This window comes from Taudactylus pleione, unplaced genomic scaffold (assembly GCF_031769625.1).
Source record: "Taudactylus pleione unplaced genomic scaffold, aTauple2 ptg000842l, whole genome shotgun sequence".
NCBI classification, from domain to species: domain Eukaryota; kingdom Metazoa; phylum Chordata; class Amphibia; order Anura; family Myobatrachidae; genus Taudactylus; species Taudactylus pleione.
The window spans coordinates 977,328-998,944 of record NW_028285244.1 but is presented as its reverse complement, the minus strand read 5'-3'; the positions used below and the strand labels follow the sequence as shown (position 1 = coordinate 998,944).

The following is a 21,617-nucleotide window of genomic DNA, read 5'->3' as shown; positions in this document are numbered from 1 at the left end:
TTAATCGAGTACATCGACCAGCGTATGAACTGCTCGCTATTCTTGTGGTTGGTGTTTGCTACCACAAATTTGCGAGCAGTTCTGGCTATAAAATAACCCAGTGACGTGGTCAATGACGCTGCTGTATTAATTATGCACACCCATAATACGCCCGTTTTGACCTTTAAGCACGCCTGCGTTCGGATCTCCACTCCCCATTTTCAAGCACCTTCCCCTGTTACCACCCACATACGCCTCATTCTGTCACTCAAAATAGCAGGCACTCGCTATATAGCGTACAAACGATTTTTGGCCGCACTGACTGGTTCGCGCATGCGTACTAAAAACCGTACGCATGCGCAGATGTGCAAACATCGCTCGGAACGAGCGTACTGCCGCTAACGAGCGGCTCTGAATGAGGGCCTTTGTTCCAACTCCAGGTCAGACCCTGAATTTAGGTGGGAAAGGGGTATAACTAACCTGCTCTGCAGCATTGTACAAACTGGATTGTGTCATTCATATTCAGGAACAGGTCCAGTGATGTCACAGTAGCTCAAATGATTGTGTACTCCATTTATTAACTTATAGGAGATCTCCTAAGGACACAGGCCCTCATTCAGAGTCTCTCGCAAGATGCGATCGGTCGCTTGCAAAAAGGGGCCGGGTATGCAAGCGAAGGCTCTTTGCGCTGTAAGGACGCCCTCTATGTCTTAGTGAGCGACACCAGTTAGCGTACGCTGGACTATAAAACCTCCCACCTGTCACTCGCAGCACAAGTCATCTCCGGGAAGAGTCTGATTAATCGTGAACAACGAGGGCCATCGGAGCAGCTCGCAGGACTTAGGGTTGACCTAGCCTACCCCAAGCACTACGAGCAGCTCAGGCTAAAAAACAACCAAGTCACGTGTGCGATGACGCTACCTTGCTAATTATGCACGCCCTTTAAACGCCGTTTTGGCAGCCAGACACGCCTGCGTTCGCACAACCACTCCCCCGTTTACAAGCACCTTCCCCTTTTACCACCCACAAACGGCGTTATCTGTCACTCAAAGCAACGACCTGAAAGTGGCTTGCGAGCTAGCAAAATCAGATCGCAACAAATGACTTGCACAAGCGCACTGCGAATTATGCGCAGATGTGCGATTATCGTTACCCTGCGAGCGAGCGTGCCTTAACGAGAGACTCTGAATGAGGTCCACTGTCCTACAGATGGAGGAGTAGAGGTGCCTATCCACTAGACGATTAAAATGAGCGATTGAACGATATCGATATCGTTCGATCGTTCGATAATCGTTTGAAAATCATTTGCAGATTGTTTAAAAAATTGGTCTTTTAGACATCTATCATCGTACAAACATGCTGGTCAACCTGATGATAACGTCAGGTTCAGCATGTTTGCAGATGATTGTGCCTACACTGAACGACTGCTCGTTCAGTGTAGGCAGATCACAGACTGACAAACGACTGCACAATTACAATGTCGTAATCGTGCAGTCTTTTGCCTGTCTTCTAGTGGATAGGCACCTTAACTTCAGCTATCTGTAATGGAATGTGCAGATAAAAAAAATGTTTTCAATAGAGCAGCTGTAAAAGTCATGGTAACATTGAATAATGTATTTAATCTGCGTTGTTCATTTTTGAACAAAATAGTTTTTCCTTTTAGTGCACATTTAATTTAAATAGTAACTTTATACACCAAAATGATCATGCAAGCCTTGCAGCAGTAATTACACATTTAGCTGTAATCAGTAAACAAAGATACACTGTTGAGATAATTAGGTTCAGCAAGTATTGCTTATAAGTAATTGGTGAATATTAAGTTGGAAATAAAAATCTGATTAGACAATGCACTATTGCTCTGTTTATGTTGTTCATGTATGTGACCAGACTGTTTACTGCTTGCTTTAAACAAGATCAAAAGCTGAAAAGAGTTTTTGTGATTAGCGATCGGTTTCCCAAACATGCTGATTTTGTTATAGACTTTTTTTTGTTACTTCGTTCGTACTACTGTCACTTTTTGAGACACGAGATTGGTACGAGCATAATATCAGTAAAACCAATATTGAAATGTGACAAGTGAGCAATGGAAAGGTCTTGTCAATGCATATAAAAAGAGAATTTGAGTAAGGCAGGTCACTAATGCCAGGACAGACACATTGTATAACAAGGACAGTAAGGGGTAAATTTACTAAGATTCGTGTTGTTCCGAGATTGCAATCTCGGGTGAAAATATCTCTTTTTTGCTTATCGGGAATTTACTATTATTAAACTTGGGTGATTATTTAATTTTTTGGGGATGAAATCGAACGTGTTAATACCACAAATTCAGCATTTTTCTAACTAGAAATGAATACACCATCATCTGAAAGCGTAAGTACTTTTCATTCACTTCAGCATAAATCGGGAATTTTGCATTCATCATTTTGCTGTTTTTGCAGCCAAATCGGGGACTAAATAGAAGTTGCAAATGCACCACTTCCTGAGCTACGAGTTTCCATCAAACATACACAGATCAGTGTGATTTGTGTATGTTTAATATTGGAAACATTGTTTTAAGGGTTCATTTTTTTTTTTAAATGTTGTGGGGTCCCCCCCAAAAGCATAACAAACCCCGGACTGGTCAGCCAGTCCTGGTTCCTAATATTACAGGGGAAAAAACGTGTTGGGTTCCTCCGTGATTTAGGAACCAACACCTGGCTACAGGGCCAGTCCTGGGTTTAAATATAGGGGGAATAAAAATGCGCAGGGGTCCCTCTATATTTAAACCAGCACTGGACCCAAACCGACCGTGGTGTCCAAAAGACCCTATCACCGGGGCTCCATGGCCAAAGTATTCACACCCCAAGCCGTCAGCCCAAGCCGGGGATCTCGGGAGGTGGGACCCCCCAAAGAAGGGGTCCCCCCTCTCCTGAAACCCCAGGCTTAGGCTGAAGCTCGAGGCTCTTCCCCGTACCCCTGGGCTGTGGGTACTGGGGTAATAATGTGGTATATATATGGCCTGATTCAGACCCGTTCGCAAGCAGCCGCTCGCACGTACATCGCCGATGTTATGCATTTGCTCATGTGTATGCATCGCAGTGTGCGTGCGTGAACTAGTTTGAGCGATCGGGAGGCGCTCGCTCGCCCAGCAAAGACAGCCCAGTGGAATGAGTGACAGGAGAGGCCGTTTGTGGGTGGTAACATTGGCAGGGCAGTAGTAATGGGGGAGTGGAGGTCCGAACGCAGGCATGCCTGCGTGTTTCAACTCCATTTCAGAGGTGTACATAATTAACAGGCAGCATCATAGTACACGTCACCTGGTTGATTTTTACACAGAACTGCTCGCAGTGCTTGCGGTAGGATACAGTCAACCACAAGTGCTGCGGTCTGATCAGATGGTTCCCGATGTACCGATGGTTGTATATTCTTCCTGGAGATAACGTACGCTAGTGGGCGGCTAAAGACAGGCTGTTGGGCGTCTATAAACACAAAGTGATCGCTCGCCAAGACATAGTGGGCGTGCTTATGCCTTGCCGTGCGATCACCTACCTTGATATCACTTAGATGAATTTGCATACGCTGGGAGCGAGCGGCCGCATCTAGGGAACGGGTCTGAATCAGGCCCATAGTTCAAAACTATTGTAATTTACAGTGGAACTACAAGTGCCAGCAGGCGGCCAGCACTCATACCGCCACTGTAAATTAAATCGTTAAAAGAACACAAGACACACACACCATCTAAAGTACAACTTTATTACATACCTACCTCACACATACTTACCTGCTGCCAGCTGGTCTGTCCCCTTGTCCGCGTAGAATCCAATGGGAATACCAGGAATAAAGATCCCATACGCTCCTCCATCCTGGCGCAGCTCTCCGTAGCATCCCCGGACATGGAAAAATAATAAAATTACTGACCCGGTCACCTGCTGGCACTTGTTGTTCCACAAGTGCCAAAGGGCAGGCCTGCTGGCACCTGTAGTTCCACTGTAAATTACAATAGTTTCGACCTATATACCACATTATTACTCCCGTACCCACAGCCCAGGGGTGCGGGGGGAAGAGCCCCGGGCTTCAGCCTAAGCCTGGGGTTTCGGGAGAGGGGGGAGCCCTTCTTGGGGGGGATCCCGAGCTTGGGCTGACTGGCTTGGGGTGTTAATGTTTTGGCCCTGGAGACCAGATGATAGGGTCTCTTGGCTGTGACATTACACCCCGGTCAGTTTGGGTCCGGTGCTGGTTTTAAATATAGGGGGACCCCTACGCATTTTTATTCCCCCTATATTTAAAACCAGGACTGGCCCTGCAGCCAGATGCTGGTTCCTAAATTACGGGGGAACCCTACACGTTTTTTCCCCCATGATTTTAAGAACCACTGATATGTGCAGGCTGCTTGTTCGGGAGGGAAAGTCGGGCAGGGAACTCGGGGCTTCAACACAGACAGGATCGATCAAATACACCATCAAACAACTCGATCCTGGCAAAACCGGGTGCTTGGTAACTTCCCGATTTTTTTTAAGTGAAAAAAACGCAGTTTTTGATCGATCCTATACGTGTTTAAAAACAGGACAAATCGGGACAAAAACCAATCTTAGTAAATTTACCCCTAAAGAGCAGTTTGATGTACACAAAATATGCAGCAGCCTGTGACTGTTTCTGGTAACCTCCTCGCAGGTCTGCAATAAAATGGAGATACAGCGAGAACACTAACAGCCTAATGTTGAAAGTAAGCATCTTTATTTCGTGTAAAATTTATAAAAACTTTTATTGGATATTTGTATTTGGGGCCTGATTCAGAGTATACAATGCCTATACTTGTTGGGTGATTATCTGCAGAGTCTGCCCAAGCCCAATCTTTTTGGTAAACGAATATATATTTTGGTGCCCCCGGTGTACTTTTGTGCACGCCTGCAAATAAATGCTAGAGGCATGTACAGCGCCCCGGATCCTGCTGGGAATGCCCACAGCATCTCTGTCCAGTGATTAGATGAGGCGCACACAGGGCCTGATTAAGACACGGTCGCAAGCGCTGAGCTCCGTCGTGCGCATGCGCGAGACCTGGATAGCGACGGGCAATCCGGCGTGCTGTCAATGTTGAGAGACAGCACGCCCCCTTTAGTGGGCGGGCCGGGAGGATGGCTACCCAGACGGAGGTGTTCCCATGAGAACGACTACCGTCTGGGGGCGGCCCCACTGACATCACAAGTGATGTCAGTGGAAGAGCTTTCGGCTCTGTTTGAGCCAAAAGCTCTCTGGGGCTTGCGGCCACGAGACCCTACCACAAGGGTCTCGTCGCAAGCCCGATGGTCGCGATGGTCTTGACCATCGCGACCATCATCATGCCCGCTCGCTACAGCTATGCGAGCAGCCAGGAGGCCGTTCTAAAAAAAAAAAAGGCCGGCCCTGATTCAAAGCGAGCGCTCTGTCAGAGCGACTGGCTCTGAATCAGGGCCACAGTCCCATTCTCATTAGATTATTACAGCCCCAGTAACATTGCATAGTATCATTCACAATTACTATCCCATCCCCAGTAACACTACACACTGAAAGCATCATTCAACAGTCCCATTCACATTAGACAATCCCAGCCCCAGTAACACGGCATACTCTCAGCCTCATTGGACAACCGCCCCAGTAACTTTGGTTAGAGCCACTCCTAAATCCCAGTACAGGTTGGAGCAGAGGCTCTCTTCCGGCAAGCCGTTGGGTCCTTGTGGTGGCTGCGGCTGTCTATCTCTGTCGCTCCGATACCAAGGCAGTGCAGAGCGTGCCTAAACAAGCCGGCAACATGTGATGACAGCCTGTCGGGGCCCAGCCATTGCACAACAAGCACACATACGACGGCCTTCATAATACAGCCTTGTCAGCGGGCCCCCTGGGACCCACCAGGCTGAGTATTTTCTAATTTGCATGTTGCTGACGTGGCCGAGTCAGGGTGTCCTTCTCTATGTCGTGCCCTACTCGGCAACGTATCCAGCGTATAGGTAAAACCAGCCCTGATTATCGGTAAATTGCACATGTGTCTAAGTCGCACTACACGTGCATCAATATACATTACCGTAATCAATCGCAGCAACTTTTTACTCGCAGTGTTTAACAGTCATGGAGCGTTTGTGGAAGGTAACTGGGGACAAAGAATGTAGGTGTGTCACGACTGTTTTCCCGTACGCAGTGAAAATGGCTTCGGCGCTGAGGGTGTCTCGCCCCTGTGATGAGCTTATTTTTGCACTTTTCAACACACTTTTCGGTCACATTGCAGCATCAATATAAGTCATTTCTTTATTCAGTACCCACATACAAATTATACATTGTTTTCTCAGAAGGCTTCAAGTGCTCAGAAAATACAATGAATCTGCTTTACTCTTCCTAACACGGCAAATAATGTATTTTGTTACTCTTTCTTATCCCCCCTTTCTCTCCAAACAAATATCTTGTGGTTCTTCCTTTGTCCTCTATCCACCTTTCCAAAACTGAGAAATAGGATTCCACATATAGGTTTTCATAATAAAATCTGCTTTTGAAAATGATAATTTATTATTTAGTTTTGCTAGGTTTCGCCATCTTGAATAAAATGCACACTATGCATTTAGCCCCTATTAATGCACACTATGCATTTAGCAAATGCACACTAATATTTAGCCCCTCAGGGCATAACATTCACAAAACTAGAACACCTGCAACATCAAATTAGGGGATCCGTGTTTTTATATGACAAAGAATCTGAGAGATATGGAAACAACCCCGCCCCCCGCCCCCTCAACTGTAGAAAGCCTAGGGTCTATTTACTAAGCAGTGTTAGGAGAAGGGAAGAGTGAAAAGTGATACGTGCCAGCCAATCAGCTCCCAACTGTCATTTCTCAAACACAGCCTGTGAGATGGCAGTTAGGAGCTGATTGGCTGTCACCTTATCACTTTTCACTTTTCACTTCTCCTAACACTGCTTAGTAAATAGACCCCTTAATGTTTTCTGTAGTGTAGGGTGTCATTGTCTGGTGATTTCCCTCTTGCAAACAAAGGTGCCCCTGAGTGTATAGGCGCCATCATGGGATGGATAATAGATAGTGCACTCTTAGTGCCTGTCCTCCATCCTCTGACTCTACTAGTGTTACTAGCACATTCTCCAACAGTAGGTGAACACAGAATACCGCAGTCCACATAATTCTGTAGCTATCAAAAGTAATGCTAGCATGTGTAGCCTATATAAAACAAAAATAACTAACACCCGCAATCCACCACAAACCCAAGTGTCCCTGACACCCATATATACTGTAAGTACAGTAAACACAATGGTACATATTGCACTGGTGCTAAACCTATAAATTCTAATTGTATCCATAAGCTTCTCCATTTGTCGTCATGGAGAGAAATAGAGAAACATTGGTATTAATATATTATAATCATAGGCGTTTTATGAGAGGAGGGGGCCCGTGTGCACTCCCCGTGCGGGGCCCCCTCCTCTCACCCCGGTGGCCGGCAGGCAACTAACACGGCTAGCCAGCCACCGGAGCCTTAGTAGACTCCGGGCACACCGTTTTCCGGCATTCTGTGCATGCGCAGTAGACTCTGGGCACTACAATGTGCCCGACCGGAAAAATGGCCGCAGCGGCCATTTTCCGGTGTTCTGAGGAGCGCTGACACCCGACACGGAACCATGGACAGGTAAGTTTGAAATAATATGGGTGCAGTGTGGGGACCCATTATAGATACGCTACTGATTATAATACAATCTACATTTTAACACTTGGTGATCCCTTTTATGCCCACAAAAGGGTGAAAATTATTCAGATGATCACGCCAGCAATAAAAGGGTGTAGAATGAATACTGAGGCACGTCACCACCATGTAAGACCACATACAGATAGTATTCAGGACTTACATAAATAACAAATGTCTCCGCATTGATACACATGGAAAAAGAAAAAAGATCTATATAGTCAAGTTCCGTATGTAGGATTAAAATGTAGTGCTGCAATGAATAACGCTCACAAGCAGTGCCGAATAGCAGACATATCCCAAGAACTGCGGCACTGGGTCATTACCCAGAAGGTTTATTCTTTCACTCCTGCAATAAGCTATGGAACCCTCAGTGGCGGCAGAGTCATTGCCAGGAGTCAGGACATTCTCTTTATCAGATGCCCTGTCTTGCATGATTTAAATGATAAATTGCTCTGTTAAGTCATCTATTAGCTCTGATAACAGATGTTACTTAAAAACAATTGGGATTTGACAAATAAGCCCCAAAGAAATTTAGGTATAAAATTACATTGAATTTATCCAGAAGACTCTGGATTCTGTGGTACAATTGGCCAATATTCAGCGACAGAATGTTGCAAGGACCTTTTAAACGGGTAACTGTCACTGAAAGGTAGTTGGTAGTGCTAACAGAGATTGAGCTTGGATTGCAGTTGCTAATATACACGCCGACTGTTGCGTTCTGCAGATGCGTATGCATCGCAGTGATTGTGTGCGAACCGGCCACTGCGATCGGGATTGCGACCACAAAGGCTACGCAGACCCATGGCAGAGTGATTGACAGGAAGTACCATTTGTGGGTGGTGACGGAGGGGTGGTCTGCCAAATGCACGCCGTTTCAGGGGCATGCATAAATTATCCACTGCGTAGCCATACGCAGCATGAGGTCTCATAGCGTGCGAGTCTGTTAGTAAGATCTGGGTTTGTGCAAGTGTGTGCATGGAGCCGATGGTGCTCGATTGTACCGATGGTTTTGCTATTCTGCTAAGTGTTACGGATGTGCGTATGGTAGAGTGGGCGTCCTTGTGTAGTGTCGAGTTTGGTTTGCTATCGCAGTTGAACTGCGTGCGTACGCAGTATTGCGATCCGTAATGAATCAGGCCCCTACTGCTTAAATCCCTGGTAAGTTTGTATGAAAGTATGTATCATTATTTTGAATATTTTTATTACACATATCATTTTCTGAACATGTTCTGTAGATTTTATTGCAAGCTATTAATACCCTATACCAATCCATAGTGTATGAGCTTACGCTGGATGATTTTATGCATCAGCCATGTGAACTGATACATCTGCTTTAGATGGTTTTTCACAAAGAGTAAACTTTTCATATCTGTGAGGCCTGGATCAAAGATAATAACCTGAGAAGCCTCATACTGTGCTATCTGTAATTTAGCAAAACTAATCCTACTTGACCTGTTTACCAAATTGCCATGGCCAGTTACTTTTATTTAAACCATTACAACATTTGTAATAATCTTTTCAAAATCCCAAAATGTTTTTTACTGCAATGCCTGTAACCCATTAGTGTTAATGTTGTATGGGCATTAGCATGTACTGTTTGCAGAAAAATGCAGATTTTTATCACAGTGTTAATTACACCTTAATGGGAGTAAAGAACGAATATGCTCCCAGGTACCAGTAATCAGCAGCAGCTCTTAGTGGAGAAAGTGATTAAATACAGTACACAAGGGCAGGATTTAATGAGAGAACATTATCTTCCGCTTATATCTTTGGAAAAAAGCGTATTGCTAACTATTGAATTACATCTTTTAAATAGAATTTACAAAGCATCAGAGTGTGTATGTCACAGAGGGATAACTGGTCCTCGCTTTTAGTGGCCACGTTCTTAGGTACACCTGCTTGTCTGTATGCTTTTATCATTATTATAATAATAATCAGCGACAGCTCCTTACCTGTCTGGCCGGGGGGTCTGCAGACATAGGGCCTCATTCAGACCCACTCGCAAGCGGCTGTCCGCTCGCAAGTGGGTCGATGGTGTGCACTGCACATGCGCACGATGGAGGGAGCTCCATCGTGCGCATGCGCCAGACGCGACGAGCGAAGGACTTTCCTTCGCTCGTTGTGTCTGATCAAAGGGGGCGTGCTGTCGATGTTGATTGACAGCACGCCCCCTTTGGTGGGCGTGCCGGGGGCGTGCCTCCCAGGCTCTGAATGAGGGCCATAGTCTGCAGTCTATGCAGCCCTCTCTTCCCTGCCATGCTGGTGATTGACAGCTTATGTCACCTGGAGGCGGGGCTTAAGGACGGCAGCAGTGAGGGGGGAGCCTAAATATGGGCGCTGCTAACATACAGGGATGCAGTCAGGATACTGGCGTACACTATCGCGCCCGCCCATATCCCGACACTTACATCCTGACATGGGAGTAAAGATAGGCATCGAAATCCCGACTCCCATCATTAGCCCCACTATGGAATCCCAACACCCAGCATACTGAACGAAGGTATGCCGGGTGTGTTAGCACCTAGCCGAGGGAGGGGGAGGGTTAGGTTTAGGGACCCCGGGGGGATTTACGGTAGGGGAAGGGGGGTTAGGCTTAGGCACCACTAGGGGTGGGGTTAGGGTTAAGCACCCCCCGGAATGGGTTAGGTTTAGGGGGAGGGGGGGTAGGTTTAGGCACTAGGGGGAGGTTAGGGTTAGGCACCCCTATGGGAGGGTTAGGGGGGGAGAGGGGAGGGATAGGGTACTTACCTTCAGCTGTCGGGATTTCGACCCGCCGGGCTGCCGCTGTTGGTATTTGATCTGGCGGCTAAACAGCTTCCAGCATTGCATACCGATTCCAGCATACAGGCTGGCTTCTAGAAACTGCATCAGCTGCAGCCCCTAGATGCCAGATAGGGCTGCCGTAATAGCAGGGGAGTGGCTTCCTATGGTAAGCACTCTTTGCTATTGCAGTCCGGCCTGGCAGTCCCAGGGGGAGAGAACACCTCCCCCTGGAACTGCCTGTCTGGTTGCGATCAGCAGGGAGTGCTTCCAATGAGAAGCCACTGCTAGGCAGCCCCTGCAGGCGGTAGATTTTACTGGGGGGAGGGGGCTGCAGTCCCGCAGCTCTTAGGTAAAATCCGCCACCGATAATAATACTGTTTTTATCATTTTTGTGTGTTACCATAATACCGGTCTACAGAGGACCATACTGTATCTGCCTTTGTGTGTGGTCATCTGGCAGTCTTCTTAGAAGGAACTCATAATCCCTGCAGTCAGCCACGCACCAGATTCTAGAAAGAGTGCCGTCCACTCCCCCAGGGTCGCCCCTGGGTGCTGCTGTGGGGAGACCGTGTGAGAGGAGCATACTTCGGAGACTGTGGCAGCCGAAAGCAGTGGCAGATCCAGGGGTGGGGGTGATCGCCCCCTCTAGCACACTGCCGGCTTTAGTGCGACTAGACATATACAAGCACTGTCCCGCCAGTCTGACTCTTTCTCCCTCCTTCATCCTCACTACACTGACTGCTGGCATTGTACTGTCGATTTCTGTAACCCCCGTTGAGCTCCCTGCTGCAATGTCTCACAGGCAGAGCGGTGGGCTGGACTGGGGGGCACCAGCACCACCACCATAACAACCGGCAGTCTAGGCCTGTGATAGCGGATGCAATCAAATGTTCTATGGGCACTTTGGGCAGCTTTATTGTTACTCTAGTGCTGTGTTTACCGGTGTCTGGCCCCTACCATGGGACCAGCCACCAATGAGCTGTATTCTTTTTCAGGTTAAAAGGAAAAAAACTGCGCTGGATAATTGCAGCTACCTTGACAAATTGTAAAAATTTATTGTAACAATAAAGTGATTTTACTACACAGTAGAACAGGAATGTGGAACCTCAGGCCCGGGGGCCGTATAAGGCCCCTGGAATCATTTGGTCTGGCCCTCTGAGCATTTTTTTGCTAGCCTCATCTAGCTACCACGGTGACTAGAATGGAACCCTGCAGCCAGAATCTATGCAGCAATGCCGCCTGGAGCATCCTTAGGACGCTTCAGACAGTCCCACCGCTGCCCTTACAGCTCCCCGGCACATCCTCAGGATGATCCGGGCATTGCTGTTATCACCGGCGTTTGTGGCCCCGCCCCATGTGACATCACACCAAGAGGGCATGGCCTGCACCAAGTCCGCAAATAATGTTATATATATCAAAATGGCCCTCGGCAGAAAAAAGGTTCCCCACCCTTGCAGTAGAAGATCATCTAGCTAGTTTATGCAACAATGTATCTAGTTCTGTATAATTTATACATAAAATAGAAATAATGCTACAGTATTGATCGTTCAATGAACTAGCATGCAAAGGTAATAGCACATGAAACTTACATACAACGTGAGAAATAAACCATATATATGGTGATGAATAAAAGTCCAGATGGATATATAAAAATGAGGCAGATGGAGTCTATAAGCATAGCCCGGATAAGGAGAACTGGAGGATCATATAACATGTCAATGGACTAGTTAGTGTCCGTATGTAACATACCAGAGTTACCTTCCTTTTAGTATCATGGCACAACGCTCCGCTTGCTTAATACTGTATGTTCCTTCCAACACCAAAGGCTTAATCAGTGATTCTGCGTTATTGTAACACTTTGCGGCAACTGTCTGTGTTAGATCAGCCCTGGACCTCCGATGTCCTGCTGCTCGCTCCCACCGCTGGGTACTGCCGGCTATGGTATTGGGACAGAGTGCTATCTAGCATAATAGCAAGCAGTGTGTCGGGGTCAGCAGATATGCCGCGTCTGTGTGGATCACGAACCTCTCATCCGGGTGCTTAGTAAGAAGAAAAGCCTCTTGAGCTCAGTCTGGACAATATGAAGATAGGCAAGGCAGCAACGCGTTTCGTCCAATACTTTGGAATTTTTCAAGCTCAATGCCTTGCCTGTGGTCCCGGTGACATTTTATAGGAGCGGTATTGGAAATGTGCGCATGTGCACAGTGTCAGTTACCAGAACCGGTCAAAGGCTGCGGGAGAGGGATTGTAGGATCCCTCTCCTGCGAGAATGCCTTCGTAGGCATAAAGTGGGGATAATGGGGACTGCGGTCTGCAGCACTAATAAGCCTTCCTGTGAAATGTCTTCCATTAGACTGTTAGTACATTGTGAGATACATACACTGTTGTTTCTACATAACTTTATGAAAAACGGGCTTGATAAGTATGCCCCTAAGAGATGATGCTACGTGTGTATATATATATATATATATATATATATATATATTCTTTATAGGGTGGCATTTCCTCTAGTGCAATACATTAACACAATGTTAACAACACAAGGGAAGAATGATACACAAATATTTTATACAATTTTAGTTAAATTATTTTCCTAAGGTTCAACTACTGTAGTATTAAATTACTAAATTGGTATTTTAACTGTCAGCAAAGCTGAAACGGCTATGACATCTGTATCTTCATTACATCCTATATATGGGAAAGAAAAATAAAGCCTGATTATATTTTTATATAGGAAAGAACAACTCGCTTGATTAATTAAACTGGAAATTTGCAAGTGCTATAAGAATCGTTACTTTAATGCACTGTAATTAGCTGGAGGGGACAGTATAACGGAATGGGTATGATATACCGCCGGCCGCATGATTCCCGTCAGCGGCAGCCCGACAGGAGTAGAGTTCGAAGCAGCGGAAGCCCGACAGCGCTGTAAATCCCGATCGTGGATAGGTAAGTATAGACTAACCTAACCCCCCTAACCCTAACCCTCCTTAGGGGTGCCTAACGCTAACTTCCCCCCCAAGTCCCTAACTCTAATCCCCCCTCTAAGTGCCTAACCCTAACCACCCCCTTCCCCGCTGCCTAAACCTAAGTCCCCCGGGGGGGTGCCTAACCCTAAGTCCACCCCGGGGGTGCCTAACCCTAACCCTCCCTCCCCCTAGCCTAACCCCCGCGGCTGTCCGCTCGCGGCGCCCGGCATCACTATGATCGTGATGCCGGGCGCCGGTCTCCCGGCGTCGGGGAAATGCAGGCGTCTACATCTAGACGCCTGGCATTTCACCCATGCCGGGATAAGACAGTCGGGAAGCCGGCTGCCGGTATTTAGGCATTCGGCTTCCCGATTGCTTCCCCAGTATAATGATCCAAATACAGTATGAAATGTAGCCTAATTTACTGTCCTGTATATGAGATAACTTTGTTAAACGTGAAAATGTTGTTATCTGTGTAGTTTGTATCATTATTTTCAGAGACTGTTTTTGTCCGTGCTAAAATTGTCATTGAGGTAAGCAACGGCCGCGTCCTGTCCTTCTGGGAATACTGTATCAGTTTGGCATATTAAACAGAGCCACCATGATGTACTGAAATGCAGATGGGAGCCTTGTTTAGAAATAAAACCCACAGAAAAGACTGGCGAGAGCCCAGAATACATTGTGTAGTATCTATTTAAGGTTATTTTCCTTCTGAGGAATTTAAGTATTACATTCCCGATAAAACTGTAAGCCTGTTTAGTTTGGTTCCAGAGGAAATAACGTTACCAAGGCAGATGCTCCCTAATAGAGAGCCAAATGCAGTTGCTGTGTTGAAATAAAGAGTATTATATATTTACTATTAGCAAAGAAACCAGAAAATATTTGAAAACCAGGTTTGTTTATGAGGCAGCTTCAAACAGCAATACAGTATGCCACAGTTCTGTGAAAGTAGGCTGAGGAGTTTTCAGGGCCGGTGCAAGGTTACTGGACACCCTAGGCATTTCTTCAGCCTTGCTCCCCCCCCCCTCGTATAGATAGATAAGCCCTTATACAGTGCCCCCCGCAGTGGTCCCCTCTATGCAGTACCCTCAGTAGTGCCCCCAGTAGTAGTCCCACCTACGTAGTGCCCCTTATATAGTGCCCCAGGTAGTGGTCCCCCTATGCAGTGCCCCTTATATAATGTCCCCAGTAGTAGCCTCCCCCCAGTAGTAGCTTCCCCCAGCAGTGCCCCCAGTAGTAGCTTCCCCCCAGCAGAGCCCCCAGTAGTTGCCTCCCCCCCAGCAATGCCCCAGTAGTAATCGTGCTCCCAGTAGTAGCCTCAACCCAGCAGTGCCCCCAGTAGTAGCCTCCACACCAGCAGTGGCACCAGTAGTAGCCTCCCCCAAGCAATGTCCCCAGTAGTAATTGTGCCCCCAGTAGTAGCCCCCCCAGCAATGCCCCCAGTAGTAATCGTGCTCCCAGTAGTAGCTTTCACCCAGCAGTGCCCCCTGTTGTAGCCTCCCCACCAGCAGTGCCCCCAGTAGTAATCGTGCCCCTAGTAGTAGCCCCACCAACATTACCCCCAGTAGTCGCCTCCCCCAGCAGTGCCCCCAGTAGTAGCCTCCCCCCAGCAGTGCCCCCAGTAGTAGCCTCCACACCAGCAGTGGCACCAGTAGTAGCCTCCCCCAAGCAATGTCCCCATTAGTAATTGTGCCCCGAGTAGTAGCCCCCCCAGCAATGCCCCTAGTAGTAATCATGCTCCCAGTAGTAGCCTCCACCCAGAAGTGCCCCCAGTAGTGGCCTCCCCACCAGCAGTGCCCCCAGTAGTAGCCTCCCCCAGCAATGCCTCCAGTAGTAATCATGCCCCCAGTAGTAGCCCCCCCAGCAATACCCCCAGTAGTAGCCTCCCCCCAGCAGTGCCCCCAGTAGTAGCCTCCCCCCAGCAGTGCCCCCAGTAGTGCCCCAAGTAAAAACTCCACTTACCTTAATCCCTGCTCCAGCGTCCGTTCCTCTGTCCCCCGGGCTCCGGCAGTCCCCGTGGGCCCTTTGCATGATGGAAGAGACATCATGACGTCTCTCCCATCACCCACTGTGGGAGCCGGAAAATGGAGCTCATGAGTGGGCGCAGCAGCCGAAGAGTGTCTGACTCTCATCGGCTGCTAAAACAAACACACAGCTGCCGGCGCCGGTGGCTGTGTGTTTGTTCCTATTAGTGCGGACTGCACTTATGTGCTGTCCACACTACCGCCCTGCAGTTTGCCTAGTGGTAGCCCCGGCCCACTGGTAGTGACTGAGGGAGGGGGGAATGTTGTGTCTGGGGAATAGAGGGCAGTGGACAGGGTGAAGTTGTAGGGGGCAGGCAAGAAGGAGAGGTAAACTAGATGATAGAAATGAGGCAGGTACATGGGGGTGAGTTAAAATGACTGCGGCTGTTAAAAAGAGGGAATAATGGAATTAGACAGGTGACAGGAATGAAGGAGGTAAGGAAGAGGGGTGAGAGAAGTGCAGAGAAGAAGAGTCAGGTAAAGAAAAGGTGGGTACACACTAGACGATATGTCGCCTGATCCTGCTGATTGGGCTGACATATCGTCCAAATCGGCCAGTGTGTACCCACTATGCGTGACCCTGCGCACTCCTGCGGGTCGTCCATCGGGTTCATTCCGTCGGCCTGCATGTAGGGCCGATGGAACGACCTAGATGCCGATGCTGGCATATTGGATGGAGCCGGTGCCTGACATATCGGACGTTTGGACACCACGTCATGCAGTATGTATCAACCGCCCGATATATATTGCGTGGTCGGGCGTCGCATTGCTGGGTACACACATCGGCAAGTGTGTACCCAGCTGAAGACTGGCAAGGGAATGAGGTATGAAAAGAGGGAGGAGGTAAAAATATGGAGGCTGGTGTAGAGGGAGAAAAGCAATATAGGCAAATAAGACTGTGCACACACTAAAATATTTAGGTTAGAGAAGAGGAGGAATAAAGGAAGTTAACTAGGTAGAGAGTGAGGACAAAGAGACACCCCCCTAAATTGGGCTTTTTTATTGGGCTTTTTAGGATTGGGTTGGGCTTGTTTTGGGCTTGTTTTTTGCTTATAGGTTGCTTGTTTTCCATCTCAGTGTTGGCAACACTGATCACTAGTAGCGCCACAGACACCTCCTCCATGCTGGGTACAGGAAAGTGACTGAAAACGAGTGTCAACTCAGAATAGGTCACGACTCTGTCTGGACGCCCACACGGCGCTTCTCAAATACGGGAAGGTCCAGGCACCACCTGTTGAGACACCCAGTAATGCACATTCAGCCATCAGCAAGAAGCGTATGACTCAGAGTTGCTGTAGATGCCCTAATTTGTGCATGTAGGCTGCAACCAGGGCCGGCGAGATACGGTCAGCTGCCCCTGCATGTCGCTACAGCCTCTGTGATTTTTTTGCCAGTGGACGCTGGGCGACTCCTTCCCTGCAGCTGGAGGCTGGAGCTCACTCGTGAGCTCTGCCTTCTGGCTCCCGCAGTGTGTATAGAGGCATACTGCGGCTTTGCTGCGTCCCAAGGCATGCTGCAGCTTTGCTGCGTCCCAAGGCATGCTGCGGCTTTGCTGCGTCCCAAGGCATGCCGTGGCTTTGCTGCATCCCAAGGCATTCTGCGGCTTTGCTGCTTTCCAAGGCATTCTGCGGCTTTGCTCTGTCCTAAGGCATGCTGCAGCTTTGCTGCGTCCCAAGGCATGCTGCGGCTTTGGTGCTTTCCAAGGCATTCTGCGGCTTTGCTGTGTCCTAAGGCATGCTGCGGCTTTGCTCTGTCCCAAGGCATGCTGCGGCTTTGCTGATTTCCAAGGCATTCTGCGGCTTTGCTGTGTCCTAAGGCATGCTGCGGCTTTGCTGCGTCCCAAGGCATGCTGCGGCTTTGCTGCGTCCCAAGGCATGCTGCGGCTTTGCTGCGTCCCAAGGCATGCTGCGGCTTTGCTGCGTCCCAAGGCATGCTGCGGCTTTGCTGTGTCCCAAGGCATTCTGCGGCTTTGCTGTGTCCTAAGGCATGCTGCGGCTTTGCTGTGTCCCAAGGCATGCTGCGGCTTTGGGACACAGCGTGTAATCTTGTAGAACTGCACATGAGCAGAGTGGCATTTGCGCACACACAGATCTCGCACCATCGGAGATGTATGTGCCAGCGGTCTGTGTACATCTCTGAAGCAAGCCCTATTGTTCATTTAGTTTCTGCCCTGAACAGTTTGAATTTTATTGGCTGGAGCTACATTCTTTGCAGAATGTAATATTTTTTATATACGTATTTGTATTACTTCAGCTATTAGATTATTCATTGTGTTTGAAAGTCACCTTGCAATTGACAAAGCTGAAACCTCCCCTTATCTCATTTAATTTTAACAGCGAAGTTTCATCATTTAATGGATTTTGTTTTAATTACAAAAGTTTGCAGTGAACCGCCACCACTGTTTTGCAACCTACTTTATCTCCGAGACTCCATCCAGAAGCCTTTGTTGCCGTTTGCACATAAACACAACTACAGCTGCCAGTGCCGTGGTATGAAAGAAACCAGCAGTTTTAGGTGCTTAATTACAAGAGAAAAGTACCCCCTGAGAAACAGAGAAACTATTTTATGAGCATTCAAGAGTTGCCAGGCAATATAAATGATATAATAGAAACATATGTACACACATGGCACATAAACAGAGTGCACTTTCCTATTCCTGTTCATTCTATCCTTAGTTCATCCAAAGAAGCCAATGAGACCAAGAATAATTATTATACAGTAAATCCTGTATAATTTTATGCAAAGGTTGTGAAGCATAACTATTGTAGTTGATCAGCAAACAACTATTTTATCGTCTACAGTACAAGGAAGAGGTCCATTCATGACCAAACAGAGGCACAAACAGGTCCCATAGCCAAATGTAGGTTGGATCTTAACTATGCCGTTCTAACCTCCTATAACAGAGCAATGTGGGGCTCTTCTCCAAATGCAGCCCCTTTTCAGATCAAAACAGAAGACTTTGAGGTGTTGGAGGTTGGGATGATGCAGCCAGGTCTCCACACAATTCAGGGGTGCAACGCAGCCCTTTGTAGTTCTGAGCTACCCAATTATAAAGTCCACCACACTCAAGGAGAGAATTACAAATGTGTAGCAGTGTGCATTGTGAGATCCCCAAATATGAGATACTGTACAGGGAGGAACCAAGAGGCACTCTAATTTCCCACTATGCACTCTCTACTGCTTTCAGACAATCCGGGGTATACTTACTAAAGTGCAGGTTTTTAGAAATTGAGATGTTGCCCATAGCAACCAATCAGATTCTAGCTACTATCGTCAAGAAGGTGCTAGATAAATGTTAAGTAGAATGTGACTGGTTGCTATTGGCAACATCTCCACTTCTAGAAACCCGCACTTTAGTAAACACACCATTTGTGTCATTAGTTATTAGAGGTAAATGTTTAATACAAAGTGAGGCTGGGTTTCACCTGTGCAATGTGACCTGTCACCTGGGAATCTTAGATAAATATATTTTTTATCATAGGTAGCTTTGGGCGAATTTGTTCATTTTTATCATTTACAGAATATTGTCTGTTTTGTTTATTGTTTGTGTTTTTTATTTGCTTGGGGGGGGTCTCCAATTATTTCATAAATTAAATGTAGGTAATTCACTTATATAGGTAATTACCAGAAGTAATATGTTTCACTAGAACACACCATTGAAGTGTTTGTAATCCAGATCATCAGTGTTCCTGAATATACTCTTGTCAAGGAAGGGGTGAGTGTATGTACAGTATTGGACTATATGCCAGTATTCCTGGCCAAAGAAGTCTCAGACAATTTGATCATGAGCTAAAGACGTGTTTATATTAGGGATGTGCAGGCTCGGATAGGTTCGAGTTTGCACGTGGAGTTCGGATTTTTCCCTCCAAAAAAACGGAACTCAGAACGAGGCAAAACGTCATCTTACATGGACGAACATCATCATTCCTGGTCTTTTGTCCAGGAATGATGATGTTCGTCCATGTAAGATGACGATTTGCCTCGTTCTGAGTTCCGTTTTTTTGGAGGGAAAAATCCGAACTCCACGTGCAAACTCGAACCTATCCGAGCCTGCACATCCCTAGTTTATATGTATACCCAATCACGTGCCAACCTCTTTGGCCAGGAAAACCCACTAATTTATTGTTTCCTGGCTGATCACAGGATCATCGGTTTGGACAGTGGTCTCCCAGCCCCCTTAAAGTGAAAGAGAAAATTTATGTCAAAATGTAAAAGTTGTGTTTCCTTTTAATTTGTCAGTTTCTCTTTGTATCATCTTGTTTTATTGCTTGATTGTATCATGTTTACTGGAAATTAACAGTCAGACCTTTCCATATAAGAGTAATGCATTTATCATGCTTTAGAACATGTTGGTGTCATTAAATTACATTGAAGTTATTTTCCTGCTTTTTGCAGACTGGAATGGGGCACTTGCGTGTTACAAGTGAAGGTCTTCGTCTTGAAGGTGAATCTGAGTTCCTGTATCCATTGTATGCCAAAGAAATCTGTTCAAGGGTGGTAAGTCTTCAACATCCATCCAGTGCATTATGTATAAATATATAGCTTCAATTATTCCACATTCCCCGGGAGAGTGATAACCTGGCCACTAAGGGATGAACACATGAGCTCTCTTGTTAACCTTGAAGCATCCCTAACTCTAGGACAGTAATCAGACCAATATATGTTAAAACTATTTTTAAACATTCACATGCCATATAACTGACTGTAATATTTTATTTATTTGTGGTGTAATGGACCTTTAAAGAGTAATATCATTCAGTAGAAATATTATTAAATCAAATAATTATGCTAAGTTTTGCAATTTACCAAAATACTTCCTGATAATTGAACTTGAGCATATTTACCCTCGGTTAATATATGGCTACATTTCAGACTTTTCATATATGAAGGTAAAATATTTTTTTTTTAGTGTTACCCTGACATTTCATAGAGACAGCTGATACAGAACAATAGAACAAAAAGCTGCAACTTAAAGCAGTTAATCTGCTGTGATGACACTGTCCATTTCTATGTTCAGAAGTACCATTGGGTCTATGGTTCTCAAGAGGACATAGTTTGGCCGCTGGTCTCAATACCGACATTTGAATCCCAACAAGGGACTTAACATAGGTGTCAAAATACTGACACCTATCTTAATCCCGACACCAGAACACCGAAGGATGCCAGCCCGAACGAGGTAAGTTCGGGGCGCCCTTAGCGTTAGGGTTGCTTTTTGGGGGTAGGTTAGGGTTAAGAATCCTTAAGGGGGAGGGTTAAGGTTTGGCACCCCCGGGGGGAGGTTAGGGTTAGGCACCCCTGGGGGGGAGGTTAGAGTCAGCACCCCCTGGGAGGGTTAGGATTAGGGTGCGGTAAGGGGGGGGTTAGGGTGAGACTCCCCCCCAATAGAGTTAGATTTAGGTGCGGTAAGGGGGAGTTAGGGTTAGTTACCCCCGGGGGGAGGTTAGGGTTAGGCACCACTAAGGAAGGGCTAGGGGGGGAGAGGGGTAGGGATTGGGTACTTACCTGCCCAGTCAGGATCTTCTCCCTTTGGGCTGCCGGCATCGGGATATGAACAGCCGCCGGGACTTCATACCCATTCCTTCTTAAGTAGAATACTGTATCACCAACCCAGTCACTAGTGTATGCATGTTATACGCCTGCCCATATCTGTCAGCAAGCTCTCATTCTAAAATATTGTGGCACTGGTGTTGTATGTGTGGAAGTTTCTTGTGTCCTCTGCATTGTGCACATGAATGTCTGACGACAGGGCAAAGAATCAATCAGAACTGTCACAGAACTGATACTGCGTCTTTGTGCTAATGCTGTGGCCGATGGGCGTCCTATTGAGTTGCCCACCGACTGTGGCGCAAGTCCGCCGATGTGCAAAGACACACCACCTGCTTACCCATGGCCGCACCATCAAACATTGCACCTGCCCATGCCGCAGAATGTCCGAATGAACATGACAGCTGGTTTCTGTGCAAATTAGTATTTAGAAGCAGTCGCTGACATCGGCACACCCGTGACTGTCAGCCGTCTGCACAATTGCTGCCAAGAAACACCCATCAAAATTGCATTGATCTCCACGCAATTGCGATCTGCATCTCCCGGCAGTAAACACTGAGGCACATGTGCAGTGCATCTCAGACACGTGCAGAGGATTCTTTACCTGTGTCCACCACAGAATGACCCCCCTCTGTGTGTCAGTATACAG

The 21,617-nt window shown here is 47.0% G+C and overlaps 1 protein-coding gene across 3 annotated transcripts in view; it reads left to right on the top strand.

The window, feature by feature from the left end:
• SGCG (sarcoglycan gamma) overlaps positions 1–21,617 on the top strand; it is a 344,151-nt gene that overhangs the window by 234,624 nt on the left and 87,910 nt on the right. For all 3 annotated transcript variants that reach the window (XM_088458609.1, XM_088458607.1, XM_088458606.1), the window contains one exon: positions 19,820–19,921. In XM_088458609.1, coding sequence (XP_088314735.1) covers positions 19,820–19,921 — 102 coding nt within the window. The remainder of the gene's footprint in view (positions 1–19,819; positions 19,922–21,617) is intronic.